Source organism: Sminthopsis crassicaudata, chromosome 1, assembly GCF_048593235.1.
Source record: "Sminthopsis crassicaudata isolate SCR6 chromosome 1, ASM4859323v1, whole genome shotgun sequence".
NCBI classification, from domain to species: domain Eukaryota; kingdom Metazoa; phylum Chordata; class Mammalia; order Dasyuromorphia; family Dasyuridae; genus Sminthopsis; species Sminthopsis crassicaudata.
In genome coordinates, this window is record NC_133617.1 from 491,952,844 (window position 1) to 491,972,095 (window position 19,252).

Here is a 19,252-nt window from a genome sequence, read left to right on the forward strand (position 1 = left end):
AGGTAGAAAGTCTATCAAATAGTTGGTAACATAGGACAAGTGAGAATTAGGTATGTAGATTTGGGAGTCATCTGCATAAAGATAATGGACTCCATAATAGCTAATGAAATCACCAAAGAAGAATCAAGCTCTGATGTGTATGCATGCCTAGAGAATGGAACATAAATATTGCTGCAAAGCACTTTAAATAAAGGAGTGTCCAGACAAGAAGAGAACCGAAAGAAAGTTATGTCTTGAAGGAAATTATTTCAGTAGTGTGAAAGCACTGGAATGCAGATTTCAAGGAGTTGAGACTTAATTAGAAGCTAAAGTGGGAGCAGTGATTGCAAAGAGCTTTTTCTAGGAGTTTGGCTATAAAAGGTGGGACCATGACAGAGAAAAGAAAAGTCTAGTCAGTAAGCACTTATACTGACTACTGTTTGCCTGGTCTATACTAAGCTCCAGAGATACAAAGGAAAGCAAAAGACAGTACCAGCTCTCCAGGAGCTCATAATGAGGAAGACTAAATGCAAACAATTATACATAACCAAGGTAAATGCAGGATAGAATGGGGATAATCAACAAGGGGAAGAAACTAGCATTAAAGATGATTAGGAAAGACTTCTTGTAGAAAGTGGGATATTAGGTGGAACTTGAAGGAAGGTAGAAGGTAGAAATGAGAAGGGAGAGAGTTCTAGGCAAGGCAAAAAACCCGTGAAAATACTTGGTGATGGAATGCCTTTTGTGAAAAACATCAAAGATGGCAATGTCACTGGATCACAGGAGAGGTGAGTAAAGTATAAGAACACAGGAATAGTAGTAGGGGACTAGCTTATGAAGGGCTTTGACTAACAATTAGGGGGTATTTATATTTGATTTGGGAGATAAGCCATTGGGAAATCAAAGAGTATCATGATCAGCTTTAAGCTTGAACTGGGGAAAGACTTGCGCCCCTGAGATAACTTGTAAGGTACTTTCAGTAGTTGGAAGTGTGGGGTGATGAAGGCCTTTATGATGTAGTGGAAAGGTCAGAAAACAGAATGGGGCATGAAAGGGATGTTACAAAGGTAAAATTAATAGGACTTTACAACAAATTTTATATGAAGGCTGAGAATGAGAAGTCAAGTATGACACCGAGATTGAGTCTCAGTGATTGTTAATACTGTTTTGTGATGCCCTCAACAATAATAAGGAAGCTTGGCAGAGGAGAGATTGGAAGAGTGGAAAGTGATGAGTTCAGTTTTGGATATGGAGCTTAAGGTGCCTATGGGACATGTACTTAGAAATGTGAAACTGAAGCATAAGGATCAGCATGGAGATAATAATTGAATCTATGGAAGCCAGTGAGATCATTAAGGGAAATAGATTTTAAAAGGCCATAGGATAAAAATCCTTTTGAAGGATACTCATGTTAGGCAGATATGATGGGATTAATTGGGATTTGAAAACTCTGTCAGCATTATCTGTGTTCTATTATATTTGTATTTATTTAATTAAATGCTTACTAAATACATTTTAACCTGGGGGGGAGAGGAGAGATTGTTAGCATGTTTCATACCTCTGATATAGGAGATACAACTAAAGCTGTTGCCCACACAGAGTTTGGATAAATTCATAGAAGTAAAGAGTTGGAAAGGATATCAAAGGCCATCTAGTTCAATTTAATGAACACAGATTGATTAAGCACTTATTTATCTGGCAGGCATTGTACTTTACTGGATATTTTAGTTACAAACACAAGGAATAAAACAATCTCTATCATGCTGGAAAGCAACCGCTATAAAGATGTAACCTAGCTATTTCTTCAGGAGGTTCTATTATAGTCATATCTGTTGAAGACCCAGAAAATCATTTTGTCATAACTACAGCCCTTGACACTATATCAGACCTTCAGAATCAGAAATTGTTGTGATTTTATTAGTGAAATGACATTTAAGAAGTATTTCTGTTTTGTTGCTATAATCTAATGAAGATAAGACCTTTCCATCTAATTTGCAACTGAAAGTTTCAATCTATTGCCCCCATTAGAATGTAAATTCCTTAAGAGCCTGGGGACAGTCTTACTTTTTTTTTATTTACATACTTTCATCATAGCACTTAATGCTTCTTTCATTTAGTAATAGGAAATTTACTATTCCTTGAAGTTTATTCTGTTTTTCAAAAGTACCTTTTTTATGCCTCAGTTTCTAATTAACTGAACCACCATCCCATCACTACTATCATTGCACCTGTCCTTGTAAAAATGAAAAATAAAAGAACAATAAGCAAAACCAATTGACAAAACTATTATGTATAAATTTAGTTTCTCCTATCTTTCTACTGATAGAAGGAAAAGGTGTTATGTGAGTTCTTTCTTCTCAGAGACGAGGATTAGACATTGCAATTTCTGAGATCAGCTACTTTAAGCATAGTTTTTGTTTTCAGTATTGTAGTTGTATATATTGCTCTATATACTTCTGCTTTGTTTGATGTTAGTTTATACATGCTTCATTGTATTCCTCATTCATCATTTCTTATGGCAGAATAGTAGTATATTCACATACCTCAATTTATTCAGCCTTTACTCAATTAATGCTTTTCACTTTGTTTCCAATTTTTGTTGTCACTACCACTACAGGTATTTTGGTGGGTATTAGGTCTATACAACTTTGACTTTGGGTTCTGTGCCTTGCAGTTGAATTCCCAGGGTGTGAACAGTTTAGTGACTTCTTGGCTTAATTCTTTTTTGTTTTCCAGATGAGTTATACGGATTCACAGCTCCACCAACAGTAAATTAGTGTGCCAATTTTCTCACAGCCCACTCCTGCATTTAATTCCTGTCTTTTAGTATCTTTTCCAATTTGAATTTTTGCATAATTTACTTATAGTCTGTTTTTACTATGATTTCTAGGGGGGAGAGAGAGAGGAAAGGCAGCAAGCAGAACAACTTTATCCCCCTTCCATGGGATAGCATTTCAGATATTTGAAAAACATCTCTCCTGGATCTCTTTGCTTTCTCTTCTCCCAAGTAAAGCATTCCTAGTTCCTAATTAGTCATCATCAGTATAAGATCTTCCCATCTTCATTATTGCCTAAAATTGCTCCAGCTTGTCTCCCTGTGTCTTCTAAAATGTGATGCCCTAAACTCAACATAATGTAAGGCTTCAAAGGTGGGTAAGGTTGGAGATTGAATTCTTGAAGATGTTACTGTATGTCAGGAAAACTATAAACATAAGTACAAAATAAGGCATAATATAAAAGTATAATAAGAAATGAACTAATTATGCAATGGGAATTCAATAAAGAATAAATTACTTCCAACTAGGAGGAAGAGGAAATGTTTCATAGAAGATGTAACATTTGAACTATACAGTAAAGGCTGGGTAGGAAATTTGGCATGTGTAGAAGCCATTGAAAATTTAACAGATTCAAATTTCTTTTCCTGGTATTCACAGTTTGCATTACCTATCTGTTTTTTTCATTACCTTACTTTTACATTGTTCCCTTTGAAATACTTTGTACATTTAGACTAAACTATGTTCTGTCCCCTAAACATGCCCAGATCTAACCTTTATGCCCACTTTAATACCATCTCTTCTATGAGGCCATCCTTGATTTCTTTGATCAATAAAACTTTTTCCCTGATACTTTCCTATTGCAACTTTTTTTGCATTTATTGTGAATTTTGTATAATATAATTCTGTTTCTTATTTTAGTCTATAAGCTCTGTGTAGGTAGAGACTATGTCTTAATTAAGCTTTGTACTTTACCTGATTCTTCCACATATATGGTATAAACATTTACATGACAAAAAACAATATTACTTTTTGAATTACTCTTTATTTTTCTTTTTAATAGTTTTTATTTTTCAAAATATATGCAAAGATAGTTTTCAGCATTCACATTTGCAAACTTTATATTCCAAAATATTTTCCCCTTCTTCTTCTTTTTTTTTTTTTTTTTTTTTTTTTTTTTGAGGCTGGGGTTAAGTGACTTGCCCAGGGTCACACAGCTAGGAAATGTTAAGTGTCTGAGACCAGATTTGAACTCCAGTCCTCTTGAATTCAAGGCTGGTGCTCCATCCACTGCGCCACCTAGCTGCCCCATGTGCATTTCTTCTAAACATAATTTTGTATTTGTCTTGCTGCCCAAGAAAAATCAAATCAAAAGAGGGGGAAAAAAGCATGAGAAGGGAGAAAAAATAAGCAAACAACAAAAAGGTGAAAATCCTATGCTTTGATCTACAGTCAGATGGGTCTTTCCATTACAAGTCTGTTGAAATTGCCTTTAATCACCTCATTTTTACAAAGAGCCAAGTTCATCACAGTTGATCATCAGCAACACATCTTGTTGCTAAGTACAATTTTCTCTTCGTTTTACTCACTTCACTTAGCATCAGTTCATGTAAGTCTTTCCAGACTTTTTTGAAATCAGCCTGCTCATCATTTCTTATAGAATATTCCATTATATTGATCTACTATGATTTATTCAACCATTTTTCAACTGATGAGTATTCACTCAATTTCCAGTTTCTTGCCACTACAAAAAGGGCTTCTACAAACATTTTTGTACATGTGGGTTCTTTTCCCTTTTTTTTATGATCTCCTTGGGATACAAACTTAGTTGAGACACCGCTGGGCAAAGAGTATTTGTGCTTTGTTTTTCAAAGCAGTTTTCATATTTATTAGTTGATTTTTATAACAGTCCTACAAAGTAGATAGAACAGGGTAGAACCTTATCACTTTTATAAATCAGTAAATTGAGACTCAATTTAAACAAAGTGTTTAAAATGATATGTGAGCCCAGCATCACATAACTAGTAAGGGATATAGCCAGGGCTAGAATCTAGGCTTTCTGATTCCTACTTCAATGTTAATTAGATTATACCCAGTACTTGAATTAACATTTAAGACAATCCAAATAAAAATATAGCATGCTATTAGTTGTGGGATTTTTCAGGAAGAAACATTTTTCATCCAACTAGCCCTACCTAAAGTGGTAGTTTTTGCACACTTTCACTCCTAATTATCAGAAGCAAAGGTGCATAAGGATATTTTAAAATTTATTTCTGTTAACATGTAATAACTGCATTATCACTTTGCATTCTCTCTGAAATCTTCTCTGAATTATTAATCTTAGTATGAATCAAAATTTTTAATGTAAAATGTTACTTTTTCATCTTAATTGATTTTAAATAAGAGGGGAAAATGAATGGATATAATGTCTTTCACATATGTCCCCTTCTTTCCTGTCAAAATGCCACCATTGGGTTAGACCTTCATCACTTCATGCATGCATGGACATTGCCATAGCCTTCTGATTGGTCTCCCTGACTCAACTCTTCCTACTCCAGTACATTTTTTATTTTTCTGTCAAACTGATATTCCTAAAATTCTGGTGTGACCATCCCACTCACATGCCCGCCGCCCCCTATCCCCATTCAGTAAATTTCTATGACTCCTATTATCTCCAAAATCAAATATAAAATCCTTCAACTTTAAAAGCCCTTTTTATAACTTGGCCCCTCTCTTCCCAGTCTTACACTTTCTTATCTGTATACGCTGTTCCAGTAGCACTGGCTTCTTTGCTGTTCTTCAGACAAGACTCTCTTATCTCCTTACTCCAATGTTAATGCTGGCTGTTCTTGCTGGAATTCTCTCCCTCTTGAGCTCTGCCTTCTGACTTCTCAGGTTTCTTTCAGGTTTCAGCTAAAGTTTCACTTTCCACAAGTATCCTTTTTTGATTCCCCTTAATGCTAGTTCCTACCACCTTTTGATTATCTCCAATTTGTCTTTTTTTGTACATAGTTCTTCACTATAGTTGTCTTCCCTCTAAGACTTTGAGCTTCTTAAGAATAGGGATGTTCTGGTTTATTTTTCTTTGTATTTTGCCTTCTTAGCACAATGCTTTGTCTGTAGAAAATATATTGATTTTTTAAAATCTTGAATTTCATAGAAATGAGGCGAATCCTGTAACTCAGTGTAGTCAGTATAGATTTTGAAAATACAAATTCAGACTGCCTTCTTTCAAAAGAGGAAATACTTAGGTTTTTGTATACTACAGGGTCAGACCTTTTGGTAAATCATACCCTTAATGGTTCTTTTTTTTTTCTTCTCCTTCCAATGGAAGGAAATTCCCATTGGGACCCCATGTTGACTGTGTGTTCTCAAAAGTTACTATCAATGTTGGTAAACTGTGGTCTGGGTGTTAATGATTTTGACCTTCTCTAAATGAATTTAAAAATTGAGGAACACAGAGGGCATGCCAAATGCTTTGGTACATACTTATAGACCTGCCTCCAGTTGTTATTCTTATTCTTCTGTGGCTAATTAAAACGTTGCTTCCTTGCTAGAGTAACTTAATACTGCTAGAGCAGAAAGATTTCTGTAGTACACAGTATGCAGATAAGATAACTTTATAGTGCTGTCCCTTATATAGCCTTTCACAGAGCAAGAATGAGTCTCAGATATAATTGATAATCCCTTCTTAAATCCCAAAAACCATAATGTTAGCATGTGTATGTGTGTGTATGAGAGAGAAATGACTTGTAATTAATAAAATAAATGGCAGTTGTATTAATCTGATTAGATAAAGCTTACAAATAATTTGATAAAGGGGCAGCTAGGTAGCGCAGTGGATAGAGCACCAGCCCTGAATTCAAGAGGACCCAAGTTCAAATCTAGTCTCAGACACTTAACACTTCCTAGCTGTGTGACCCTGGGCAAGTCACTTAACCCCAGCCTCAGAAAAAGAAGGAAAAAAATAATAATAATTGATAAGGATAGATTCTTATCCTTGGATATCAGTATCAGTAGGTCATTTCACTGTTTTTTGTGGATATTATATTTGTCTGGCGTTTATCCCCAGTTACCTATTCTTTCACTTCCAAGCTCATCAATTTGTGAAACTTTCCATTTTCATATAATAATGTACTTCAAGCTGATTATATTGCCTCTTATTGATAGATTTTTAGGCATGACCCTTTTTTCTCTTGCCAGACCACAGCATACCTCAAGAGTCTTGATTTTTCTTTTTTTGTTTTGAAATAGATACCTGGGATTGTATTGCTACTTGTTTCTTCATAGACACAGCCCATAATGTCATTGATTACATTGATACAATATGGAAAATACTGAAACCAGGAGGAATTTGGATAAACCTAGGTAAGTTATAACAATATCCATAGCCATAGCCTTTTATGAATTGTTGCAAATCATGTTATTTTGGATAAAATGGTATTTTTGTGTTAGGTTTGAGTTCTTTCTGCTACTTAACTAGTTGTACAATTGGAACAAATGTTATTTAAATCCTCTAAGTTTTTTTCATCTTTAATATGAGAATAATAATCCTTATATAGTACTACCTACCTTATGGAGTTGTTTTAGGGGAACACCTTGTAAGCCATAAAGTAATGTATTTGAGCTGCTGTGAATCTCCTCTTAAACTTTTTTCCTAATTTTTAAAATGAAATTTAATATTTAAACTTTGTGTCTTATTTTATTAGTATATTTTTCCTCCCTTTTAGATGGTCAGCATCTTGAGGACAGAAACTATCTTTTTGTTTTTCTTTGTACCCTCAGCACAGTGTCTGGCTCATGTTATAAACTTAATGGAGAACCATCTCCAGTCTTCTTAATCTATATCTTGCCATTGGACCCAGATGACTCTGGAGGGGAAAATGAAGCAGATGACCTAACACAGTCCTCTCTTCCTTAAATCCACTTCAGTTGCATGTCATGACATCACCTCACTGATGTCATGGTCCTCTTCAGGAACAAAAGACAAACAAGATTGTAATAATTTTGCTTATCCAAAAAACTTCCAGTTTTTGCTAGACTTCTCTAAGAACATATCTACAAAACTGTTTTAAAAAACATTAGTATCCTGAAAATGGTCTAGTAATACTAATTCATACCCAAGATACTCACTTACTAAGCTGTCTTTTTGCATGATTTGAAATCATCTTAACTTTTTAAAATTATATGTGCCTTCTCTTTTTTTCCATGACTAGTCAGGCATCTTAAAAAAACAAATGAAAAAGAATGATTGGGAATGAAGGTGTGAGGGTCTATATTACAATTTCTACTTTTTAAGAAAAGTAGAATAATAAGTTATCAACTGTTTCCTGGTCTGTGGGAAGGGATTTTCTGGACCTCTAATATTCTTGATTTAGTTAAGTAGTATTATGATAACTATTGGAATTAATACTGCAGCCACTTTCCTATTTTTGTGCCTTCCCTCAATTTTTTTCTCTTTGCCTGAAATCCTCTTTTTCATCTGTTGAATTCTTACCCATCCCTTAAGGACCAGTTCTTGGACATATTTTCTCTTTTCCCAAGCATTCCCTCATCTTCTCTCCTCACATTTTTAGCACTTTGCTTTGTAAATTGCATATTCATTTAATAATGTGCATTATAGTTAGCCATATTGGTATCTTATCCCTCTGCTGAACTATAAATTTTTGGAAATTTGGGACCAAATACTATCCAAACTTTGTGTTTCCTCTAAAACCTAGTGTTATGCTCTGTTTGAAGCAGATGATTTGTATTATATACTTAATAATTGCTTGTTGAATGAATGAATACTGCATATTACTGAATCTAAGGGTAAAAGTTCTGTGCTAATCATGTAATTAGTATTTCACATATATTTGTCTCTAATTTTTTAAAGAATCCACCAAAAGGCCCATTTGGTTTGATAAAAAAACTAGAAAGTTCCCAACAGTTAGAACTGACTCAAGTAATCATTATCCTGGTTAGGACTGAGAGATCCTATCTTCCTCTAGAAGTATCCATGAAAGTAAGAGTGTAGAAATCATAATGAAAGTTTGAGAAATGACACTAAGAAGGTGAAGGGCCTTCAAATATTCTGGTAATATTGATGAGAACAACCTTGAAGGTAGTCAGTTGTTAAATCTATTGTAGTCAGAGAGGAAAAATGGGTGAGATGATGCAAAATCAAGTAAGATCACATTTTGTTTAAAGTAGTTTATTAAGTTTAACTAGGAAAATAACTAAACTACATGCATAATGACTTTCAGTAGAATAAAAAACCTCCAAAATTTTTAGTACAGCAGGAAGGAGAGAATGAGAGGGATAGTTTGAGAACATGGTTTACAGAATTAGAGATATTTTACAATTATGTAGACCTAATATTCAAAACAGTGTACTTTAAAGTTTTTATGAATCAACTAAATACTTAATGCTATTTTTTCCAGTTCTTTTTGTTTTCAACTAATTTCACTTCTATGTCCAAAAAAGTAGAAAGTACATTCTATTCTTAGTGTGCCTTACCATGAAGCTATTTATTTTTTTTAGTCTTTATTCATCTTCAGATTTTTAATCTAATAAAACATTTAACTTGTTCTCATTAGCTAAATTATTATAAACCTATATGAGGTGCTGTTTCCATTTCTACTTTTATGTGCTGGTATTGTGCAATATTTTTACTAATTAGCTAGCTAACTGATTCATTTTATTTTAAAAACATAGGTCCTTTACTATATCACTTTGAAAATTTGGCAAATGAACTTTCCATTGAATTGAGCTATGAGGATATAAAAAATGTTGTTCTCCAGTATGGGTTCCATATAGAGGTAAGTGTGGAATGTAGATTAAGATTTGTCAGTACTTAAAATTTTGTAAAATTATGAAAGGCAAATATCATGAGTTAGGGAGTAGTCACAGGAAATTTTTTTAAATTTGATTTAATTTTTAAAAAACAATTATTTTTTCCCATTATATGTAGAAACAATTTTTAACATTATTTTTTTGTGGGAGAAGAAGGGAGTTCCAAATTCTATCCCTTCCATATCTCCTCCCTGAAATGGTAAGTAACCTGATATAGATTTATATATGTGCAATTATATAAAATGTATTTTCATGTTAGTCATTTTGTAGAAGAAAACTCAACCAGTCCCTCCTCTTCTCCCCTCCCCCAAAAAAGAAAATAAAAGATAGTAACTTCAATCTCTAGTCAGATTCCATCAGTTCTTCTCTAGAAGCAGATGACATTAAGTGGAAATGCAGGGCATTTATTTTTCAAGGATGTTAACAAATTATGTTGATAAATACAAATAGATATTGCCTTTTTGTTAAAAGCAAGACTTTTCTGCTTTGAATTTGAGTGAGTGCTAATTTTGTTTATTATTTTTTGAATTTGAAACTGATTTTTTTCCTTTCTTTTTACAAAATTATAGCTGTTTAATTTAAATTTGTATTTTCTCCAGCTAGCATTAATTTGTAAGGCTTTAAAATTTCTGTTAAATGTGGTGCCCTGCAACACCTGTGAAATATAAATACATTATTTAACATCAAAAACTTTATAATTGTGTTATTTTCTACTGCAGGTAGAACAAGAATCTGTATTGTCCACATACACTGTGAATGATCTCTCTATGATGAAATACTACTATGAATGTGTGCTGTTTGTGGTTCGTAAACCACAGTAATTGTCTCCTGTGAATTCTTCAGGAAAAAAAAATTGATTAATGGAGCAAATGTTGAAACAAACAACACAAAATCAACTATTGGTGGTGACAGGACACAACCTCAAATCAGTGGTGCCTTCTTTATTCCTAACAGGATTTAGATATAGTGTCTATTTTCTTAATATATGTCTGTTGCTATCCAGACATGTACTATGCCATGCATATTTGTACTATATGAATGGGTGGAAGTGAAGGGAAGATCTTCAGATGTACTTTTTCCTTGAAGTACAGAATCGTTTGTCTCAATAGAAAAACTATCCTTCTGTGTCTTTATGAGGCTGCCCTATTGTAAGGCTGCTGCACTGATAACTCAGTCGTATTGAAATCCTAATACACTCTTGGCCTTGTGATAAACATGTATACATTCAGCTCAAGAAAATGTCTAAACCATTTTCATTTCAAAATGAAAATTTTCTCAAATGTGAGGCAGAATATCTAATGACTTTTTTATCATTAAAATTAGTTGAGCTTTTCAGTTCTATAGTTCAATTTGATTTAGAGTGGTATTTTTTAAAAAACTGTTTTCGTGAAATATCAGATTGGGTCATCAACAGATAATGAATGCATTTAAGTGATCCGTGAATTTTTTTGAATCTTTTGGTCATACTAAACAGATTTTTTAAAAATACTAGTCATTGGATTGTTTTTGAAACATTTGGTAAGACCTCAAAGACCGAAGTGAAGCATAAAGCCCTGAATTAAAAGTGTAATAAATATGAAAAATGGGATTGAGACTTTGCCCACTTATTAAGACTTCAAGTGATAGTGACATATGGTATTCATCAGTGTAAATGTTTACGTAATGCTTTTTCCTTTAGCTAGGTTATCTGAGTTATTAATAACCAGGCACTCTGTTTAGAATAACTACATACTAAAATAAAAATAATTACATGGTAAAAGCTGTACCATGGTAACATAGGTGTGGTGTGATGTGGGAAAATTGTGAATGTGAAAATCAGGGTTATATTTCTGCCTATAGTATACACCTTAAATATTGTTAGCAACAGCTACTAATGTAATTTTGGATTAAGCAGGTCAGTTGTAATGATTGTTGGCGGCTTTAAATTTCTACCTCTAGTAGTTCCTTTTTTGGAAGACATTTGCTTTGTGGAAATTGTAATTTGCAGGACTATCTCTTCCACACTTTAAAATTTATAGAGGGGAGGAATTGCTCTTGTTGAAGAATTTCACAGATTACAATGTATTGTATCAAAAAACTTGTGGTGAAATGTATTAGATAAACCTCTTAATTATAATAATGTGCTGATAAAATGACACTTTTATTGGTAAGAAAAGTTCTGGGAAATCTTTAGTTAGATATTTTTTTTCAATGAAGTTAGGAAGTCATAACTCCATTAAGGTGTCTTATGACCCCATTCACTACTTTTCTCTACTTGCATATTTTTAACATGGCTTCTGTGACCTTGACTACAATGGAAGTAAGAAAAATCCCTTGAATTGCCTTATTCATTGAAATATGAGACTTGTAAGGACTTTACCTTATTGAATCATTTTTTCTCTTTTTGATCCCTGAGTATTTGCAATATTGATTCAGAACACCATAAATCATTATCCCCACAAACTAATTTGAACTTACTTTCAAGAAACAAAAAAAGCATACCTTCTTTTAAGAAAAGAAAAAGGAAGTGTAAAAGGAATTTTATGTAATGATAAAACCCCTTAAAAAGTTGGAGCATGCCAAATGGGGATAAAAATACTTCACTCTAAGCAATTTACTGGTACATACTCCATTTTCATACACTTGGGTCAAAATAGTTGATTATCTTTTGACATTGAATTAAAGCAAGAGTGTATCAGCATGTATGAGTCAACTTTATTACTGAACTACACTTTTTTCCCAAATTATATGTTTTAATTGATTAAATTTGGAACCAATTATTTAATTTTATTTTTCCTTTTCCCTTCACAGTCTCTTTTTTTTTTTCTCTTCTCATTCTACAATGCACATTTTCATTTGTCTTTTAATTATTTTCAAACAAAATATTCTAAACTTGAAGAGGTGGCTTAGATCAATAAAAGGCTCCAATGGAAGTTATGATTTAGTATTTCTTATATTTAATTACCCCTTTTCACTAAATTGCATGTTCTTCATTGTTACTTTCTGAAGTGTTCTATATGCACAAGCATTTTCATTCATGTTTTAATAAAAGAGAAATAGGCATGTAATGTTGCTTAATTTTTCTTGCCATAATCTAAAACAACATAGGTTGATCAAGTGTGCAAGATGGAAAGTGTAAAATACAAAGAAAAGATGTATAAATCACAGTATAAAACTTCAAATGAAGTTGTTTGGCAACTATAAAATGTACTGTATTGATATGTAATATTCATTCTAAAGCAGCTAAAATTGCTGAATTGAAAGCTTCATGTCTGCATGAACTTTCCTATATTTTTAATTCTGTATGATGGACTTAATTTTTCTTGAACATTAAAATCTGCAATTGCTATGAAATTGTGAGAGTTTGATCATTTGCTTTTAGGCAGTGGGGTTGGTATAAAGAATATGGGGTTTGGAATCTGAAGACCTGGGTTCAAATCCTATCTATGCTGCCTATATGTGTGACTTTGGGCAAGTTATTTCCCCTTTCTGGGCCTCGGTTCCCTCAAATAAAATGAAGGATATTGAATTAAATACTTCTACAGTTTTTTATGCTCAAGTTATTTGGACCATTAAAATTCACAATCACCATATAACTGATGATTTCAATGCAGACACTAGAGGCAGCATGGTAAATCGGAAAGTGAATTGTAGAGAGACTTGGATTCTGGTTTTCTTAAAAACTTCATGTGTAACCTTGGTAAATCATCCCATCTTTCTGGACCTCAATTCTTTCATATGAAGAAATGAGACCAAATGATTCAAATTCCCATTTTTAGCTCCAAAATTTTGTGATTCTTTGATATATATTTATTTAATGTTTCTTTAAGAGAGCCTCTAAGATTCTATTTTGGTTTTTATCATAGTCTTCCAGAACCTTGAAACTGTGGTGAAATTTAACAAAAGGGTAAACTGAGGCCATTCTCTGAGCAAGATAATTTTTTTTTTTGCAAAACATTTCCATAAAAGTCATGTTGTAAAAGAAAACAGACCCTCCTCCCAAAAAAACCTCAAAGAAAAGAAAATAAAATTTTTTTTAAAATTAGTATGCTTCAATCTGGTATTCAGACACAATTAGTTCTTTCCCTGTGTGTGGAGAGCATTTTTCATCATAAGTCCATCAGAGCAGTTGTGGATCATTGTATTGCTGAGAGTAACAATCATTCAAAGTTGATCATCCCATAACTTTGCTATTACTTTATACGCAGTGCATTTCACTTTGCTTGAGTTCATGGAGGACTTTCCAGGTTTTTCTGAAAGTATCCTGCTCATCATTTCCCATAGAACAATAATATTCCATGATAATTACATACCACAATTGATTCAGCTATCCTCAATTTGCAATTCTTTGCCCTGAGAAGAGCTGCTATAAATATTGTTGTACATATAGGTTCTTTTCCTTTAAAAAAAAAAAAAAAAATCTCTTGGGATTCATCCTGGTTGTGGTATTGTTTGCTTAAAAAGTATGCATGATTTTTATAGCCCTCTGGGCATATTTCGTATTTTCATTTGGAGAATGGCTTTTTTAAATAAATATATAAATTTGACACAGTTCCTTATACATTTGATAAATGAGGCCTTCATCAGAGAAACTTAATTCAAAATTCTTTTCCCAATTACCATTGCTAACTCTCCCTTGTTTGTGCTATTTCCTTTCATCCTGACCCTTCTCAAAAGTGTTTTGATACTAGCCACCCCATCTCCCAATATGCCCTCTCTTCTCTCATCTTCATCTCTTCCTGTAGACCCTTTTCCTCTGCAAGGTAAGATAGATTTCTACACCCACATTAAGTGTGTATATTGTTTGTTCTTTGAGCTATTTCTGATAAGTAAAGTTCACTCACTTTCCCCTTTCTTCCCCTCCATTGTAAGCTTTTTCTTTCCTCTTACAGCAGATTTATATGCCATTCCATTTTTCCCCTTACCATTTTCCCAATACATTCTTCACCCCTTAAATTATTTTTTACAGATATTTATTCTGTTCCTTTCATCATGAAAATCCTCTTGAAAATCCTCTATTTCATTGAATATCCACTTTTTCCCCTGAAGGATTAAACTCGGTTTTGCTGGGTAGGTGATTCTTGGTTGTAAACTTAACTTCATTGCTCTCTGGAATATCATTCCAAACTCTTCATTCATTTATTGAAGAATCTGCTAAATCTTGTGTTATCCTGACCATGGCTCCATGAATTGTTTTGTTTTGGGTTTTTTCCCCCTGGATGCTTGCAATATTTTCTCTTTGACCTGAGAGTTCTGGAGTTTAGCCATAATATTCCTGAGAGTTTTCATTTTGGGATCTCTTTCAGGAAATGATCAATGAATTCTTCCAATTTCTATTTTACTCTCTGGTTCTAAAGTATCAGGACAGTTTTCCTGGATAATTTCTTGAAAGATGATGTCTAGGATCTTTTTTTTTTTTTTTTTTTTTTTTTGATCCTGCCTTTCAAGTAGACAAGTACTTTTAAAATTATCTCTCCTGACTTACATCAACTGTTGCTGAGTGAAATGAGCAGAACCAGAAGATCACAGTACACTTCAACAACAATGCTGTATGAGGATGTATTCTGATGGAAGGGGAAATCTTCAACATAAAGAAGAGCCAACTCACTTCCATTTGATCAATGATGGACAGAGGTAGCTACACCCAGAGAAGAAACACTGGGAAATGAATGTAAATTGTTAGCACTACTGTCTATCTACCCAGGTTACATGTACCTTCGGAATCTAATGCTTATTGTACAACAAGAAAATGGTATTTACACACATGTATTGTATCTAGGTTATATTGTAACACAAGTAAAATGTATGGGATAGCCTGTCATCGGGGGGAAGGAGTAGAGGGAGGGGAGGGATAATTTGGAAAAAGGAATATAAGGGATAATATTATAAAAAAATAAATAATAAAAATAAAATAAAATAAAATTATCTCTCCTGAATCTATTTTCCAGGTCAATTGTTTTTCTAATAAGATATTTCCATTTTTTTTAAACCCTATTTTTTTCATTCTTTTGGTTTTGTTTTATTGTTTCTTGATTTCTCATAAAGTCACTAGCTTCCATTTGCTCAATTCTAATTTTTAAGGAATCATTTTCCTCAATGACTTTTTGTGCTTTCCCATTTGAGTAATTTTTCTTTTTAAGGGGAAACAGAACCAAAATGGTGAAGAGTAGACACATCTTTATCTCTTTTTAGTGTCCCTCAGACACCAGATCAATCCTCTGGACTGGTTTTGGAGTGACAGAATCTACAAATATTTGGAGTGTTACAAATTTCCAGCAGAAGATACTTTGGAAGAACTTCAGAAAAGGTCTGTTTCAATCAGGTGGGGGGAGAGGAGAGGAGGTGGCTGAGCCCAGATGCAGCATAGGGAGCCAGGGCCATGTGGCATCCCAAACTGGAGAATCTACTGGGAAACTCTTAGGCTACTCTGTCCTGATTACAAGCCAGTGAATCAGCATATTGGCTGTGAGACATCCAAAGCAAATACAAAAGGTGAATAGTGAGCCTCTGAACTCCAGAAAATGCATGACCTGGCCATGCCTACCTCGCACTGGAAGTTAGCAGCCCAGGCCCAATGGCAACCTAAGGCTGCTGTCACTTCTTTGACATGAGCAGATCTCATTTTTTTTTTTTAAATGAGCAAAAAAAAGCAAAAAAGAACTCTGACTATAGAAAATTTTTATGGACAAAGAGAAGACATCTCAGACCCTGAGGATCTTAAAGGCTTCATCTCCAGATGAAGCCCCAAAGAGTGATATGAATTGGTCCCCATTTCATAAGGCTTTTTTGGAAGAATTCAAAAAGGATCTTAAAAGAGATTTAGAAGAAAAATGAGGAAAGGAAATGAGAACATTGCAAAAAGGTTTGGGAAACAAATTATCTGAGGAAAACTCCTTAAAAATAGATTTGATGAAATGGAAAAAGTATATAACTCCTTACAAAATAGATATGAAAAAGAAACCAATTTGTTGAAGAATAGCATTTGTAAAATGGAAAAAAATATGCAATGAACAAAACACCTTATTTAAAAGTTCAATTGGCCAAATGCAAAAAGAGATAGAAAAACTATCTGAAGAAAATAATTCCCTAAAAATTGAAATTGAATAAATGGAAGTGAATGACTCAATCAGACTTCAATCAAACAAAACCCCCAAAATGAAAAAATTAGAAGAAAATATCTCACTGAAAAACAATTGACCTGAAAATTGAAAGATAATCTAAGAATTATTGGACTTCCTGAAAACCATGATGAAAAAAAGAGCGTAGACATAATTTTTCAGGAAATGATCAAGGAAAACTGCCCTGATGTCCTAGAATCAGAGAGTTAAATAGCCATTGAAAGAATTCACCAATCACCACCTGAAAAAGACCCCAAAATGAAAACTCCAAGGACCATCATAGCTAGATTCCAGAATTATCAAATCAAGGAGAAAAAGTTGCAAACAGTCAGAAGGAAGCAATTCAAATATCAAGAAGCCACAATCAGGATTACCCAGCACTTAGGAGCTTCCACTTTAAAGGATTGAAGAACATGGAATCTGAAATTCCAAAAGACAATGAAACTTGGATTGCAATCAAGAATCAACTATCCAGCAAAATTGATCATTATTTTTTTCAGGGGAAAAGATGGATATTCAGTGAAACAGGTGAATTTCATATATTTTTGATGAAAAAACTTTGTTTTAAAAGTTAAAAAGCTTATATCCCTATATGGAAAGATGATATGTTTAAGTCTTGTGATCTGTATCTCTTCTATACTTAGAAGGTGCAGATATAATTTAATTTTTTTGTGATATATAAAAAAAACCCTAGAGGATAGATGATTCTATTGGAAGAAGAGGAAAATGGAACTTAAATGGGATAAATTACATCTCATGAAGGGGCAAAAAAATACCTATTACAATTGAGGGAAAGAAGGAATCTTATTCTTATCAGATTTGGCTCAAAGAGAGAAAATATCAGACACATTTAGCTTCCCAGAGAAGCTTGTCTCACCTTATAGGAAAATAGAAGGGGAAAAGGAAAAAGCTAATATAAGGGAGAACAGAAGTAGAAGGGGAAAGGTTTAAAGAAGGGAAAGGAGCTATAAAAAGGGAGAGCTATTTGAGGGAGGGGTTAGAAGCAAAATACTGGGGAGGAGGGAAAGGTTAAGAGAAAAGTATAACAGGGAAAACAAGATGGCAGGAAATAAAGAGTTAGTAATTTTAACTGTGAATGTGAATGGGATGAACTCTCCCATAAAACGGAAGCAGATAGGATTAAAGGCCAGACTCTACAATTTGTTGTTTACAACACATTTAAAGCTGAGTTAAAGGCTAAAGCAGAATCTTTTATGCTTCACCTGAAGTTTAAAAAAAAAAAAAAAAGAGGTAGTGATCCTGATCTCAGATCAAGCAAAAGCAAAAATAGATCCAATTAAGAGATAAGGAAGTATACATATTTATATAATTATCATGTTGCACAAGAAAAATAAGATCAAAAAAGGAAAAAATATGAGAAAAACATGTGGGCAAACATCAACAAAAAGAATGAAGAAAAATCACTATGTATAATTTTTACACACACAGGTCCCTTTCCCTTCTTTAAGATCTCTTTGGGATATAAGCCTAGTAGTAGTACTGCTGGATCAAAGGGTATGCACAGTTTGATAACTTTTTGGGCAGAATTCCAGATTGCCCTCCAGAATGGTTGGATTCGTTCACAACTCCATCAACAATATGCATATGTTTTGAAAACAAAAAGCTTTAATAAAAAAAGAAAGTAATAACAAAAATTTTTTTTAATTAAATTGCTTTTTAAGGCATTCTTATTAGCTCTTTGAGTTTCCTTTTTTACCACTCTCAATTATCTTTCCATTTTTCCTCCATCACTCTTACTTGATTTTCAAAAATCATTTTGAGCTTTCCATGGCCCAAGACCAATTCTTGTTTTACTTGAAGCCTTTGGATATAAAAGTTTTAACTTTGTTACTTTCTGAGTGTGTGTTTTGATCTTCCTTGTTACCACAGTAGTTTTCTATGGTCAGAATCTTTTTCTGTTATCTGTTCATTTTCCAGCCCATTATTCAGCTTTTAACTCTTTGTTAAAATAGGGCTGTGTTTCCAGGGTGGAGGATGCATTATCCCAAGCTTCAGTAGTTTTGTGCAGCTATTTTCAGAGATCCTCCCAGGGACCTGACAAGCACTCTTTTCTGCCCTGGAACTGTTAGGAGTGTCCCTGCCCCATTGTAGCTATAAATTCTAGTGGGCTAAAGCAACAGAGTTCTTCCTCAGAACTAGTAAAGAGACTTCCTGTGAGCTTAAGCTTCTGAAAACTGCCCATACCCACTCATCCTACTGGCAAATCTTTCCTGCTGACCTTCCAAATTGTCTTTGGTATCTCTGGGCTGAGACAGAAATTGTCAGTCTTTACTGCCACTGATTCAAAAGCCTCGAGGCTCGTTACTGCTTTGCTAGTACCCAGGCCAGGGCCATGGTAGGAGTATATGCTCAACTCCCACACTGATACCACTGTTCTCTCCCACTGACCTTAGTTGTCTTTGGGTTAAAAAAATTTCCCACTCTGTCTTTTTGTGAGTTTTGCTGTCCTAAAATTTGATTAGAGCCATTATTTAAAGGAGTTTGAAGGGATCCGAGGGAGAGTTTGGTGAGTCCCCTCTATTTTGCTATTCTGGCTCCACCTGATCC

At 33.7% G+C, this 19,252-nt stretch overlaps 1 protein-coding gene across 2 annotated transcripts in view; it reads left to right on the forward strand.

The window, feature by feature from the left end:
- Positions 1-12,920, forward strand: part of CARNMT1 (carnosine N-methyltransferase 1) — a 36,067-nt gene extending 23,147 nt beyond the window's left edge. For both annotated transcript variants that reach the window (XM_074281414.1, XM_074281415.1), the window contains exons 6-8: positions 7,008-7,121; positions 9,450-9,553; positions 10,307-12,920. In XM_074281414.1, coding sequence (XP_074137515.1) covers positions 7,008-7,121; positions 9,450-9,553; positions 10,307-10,408 — 320 coding nt within the window. In that variant the 3' untranslated portion in view covers positions 10,409-12,920. The remainder of the gene's footprint in view (positions 1-7,007; positions 7,122-9,449; positions 9,554-10,306) is intronic.
- Positions 12,921-19,252: the final 6,332 nt, after the last annotated feature.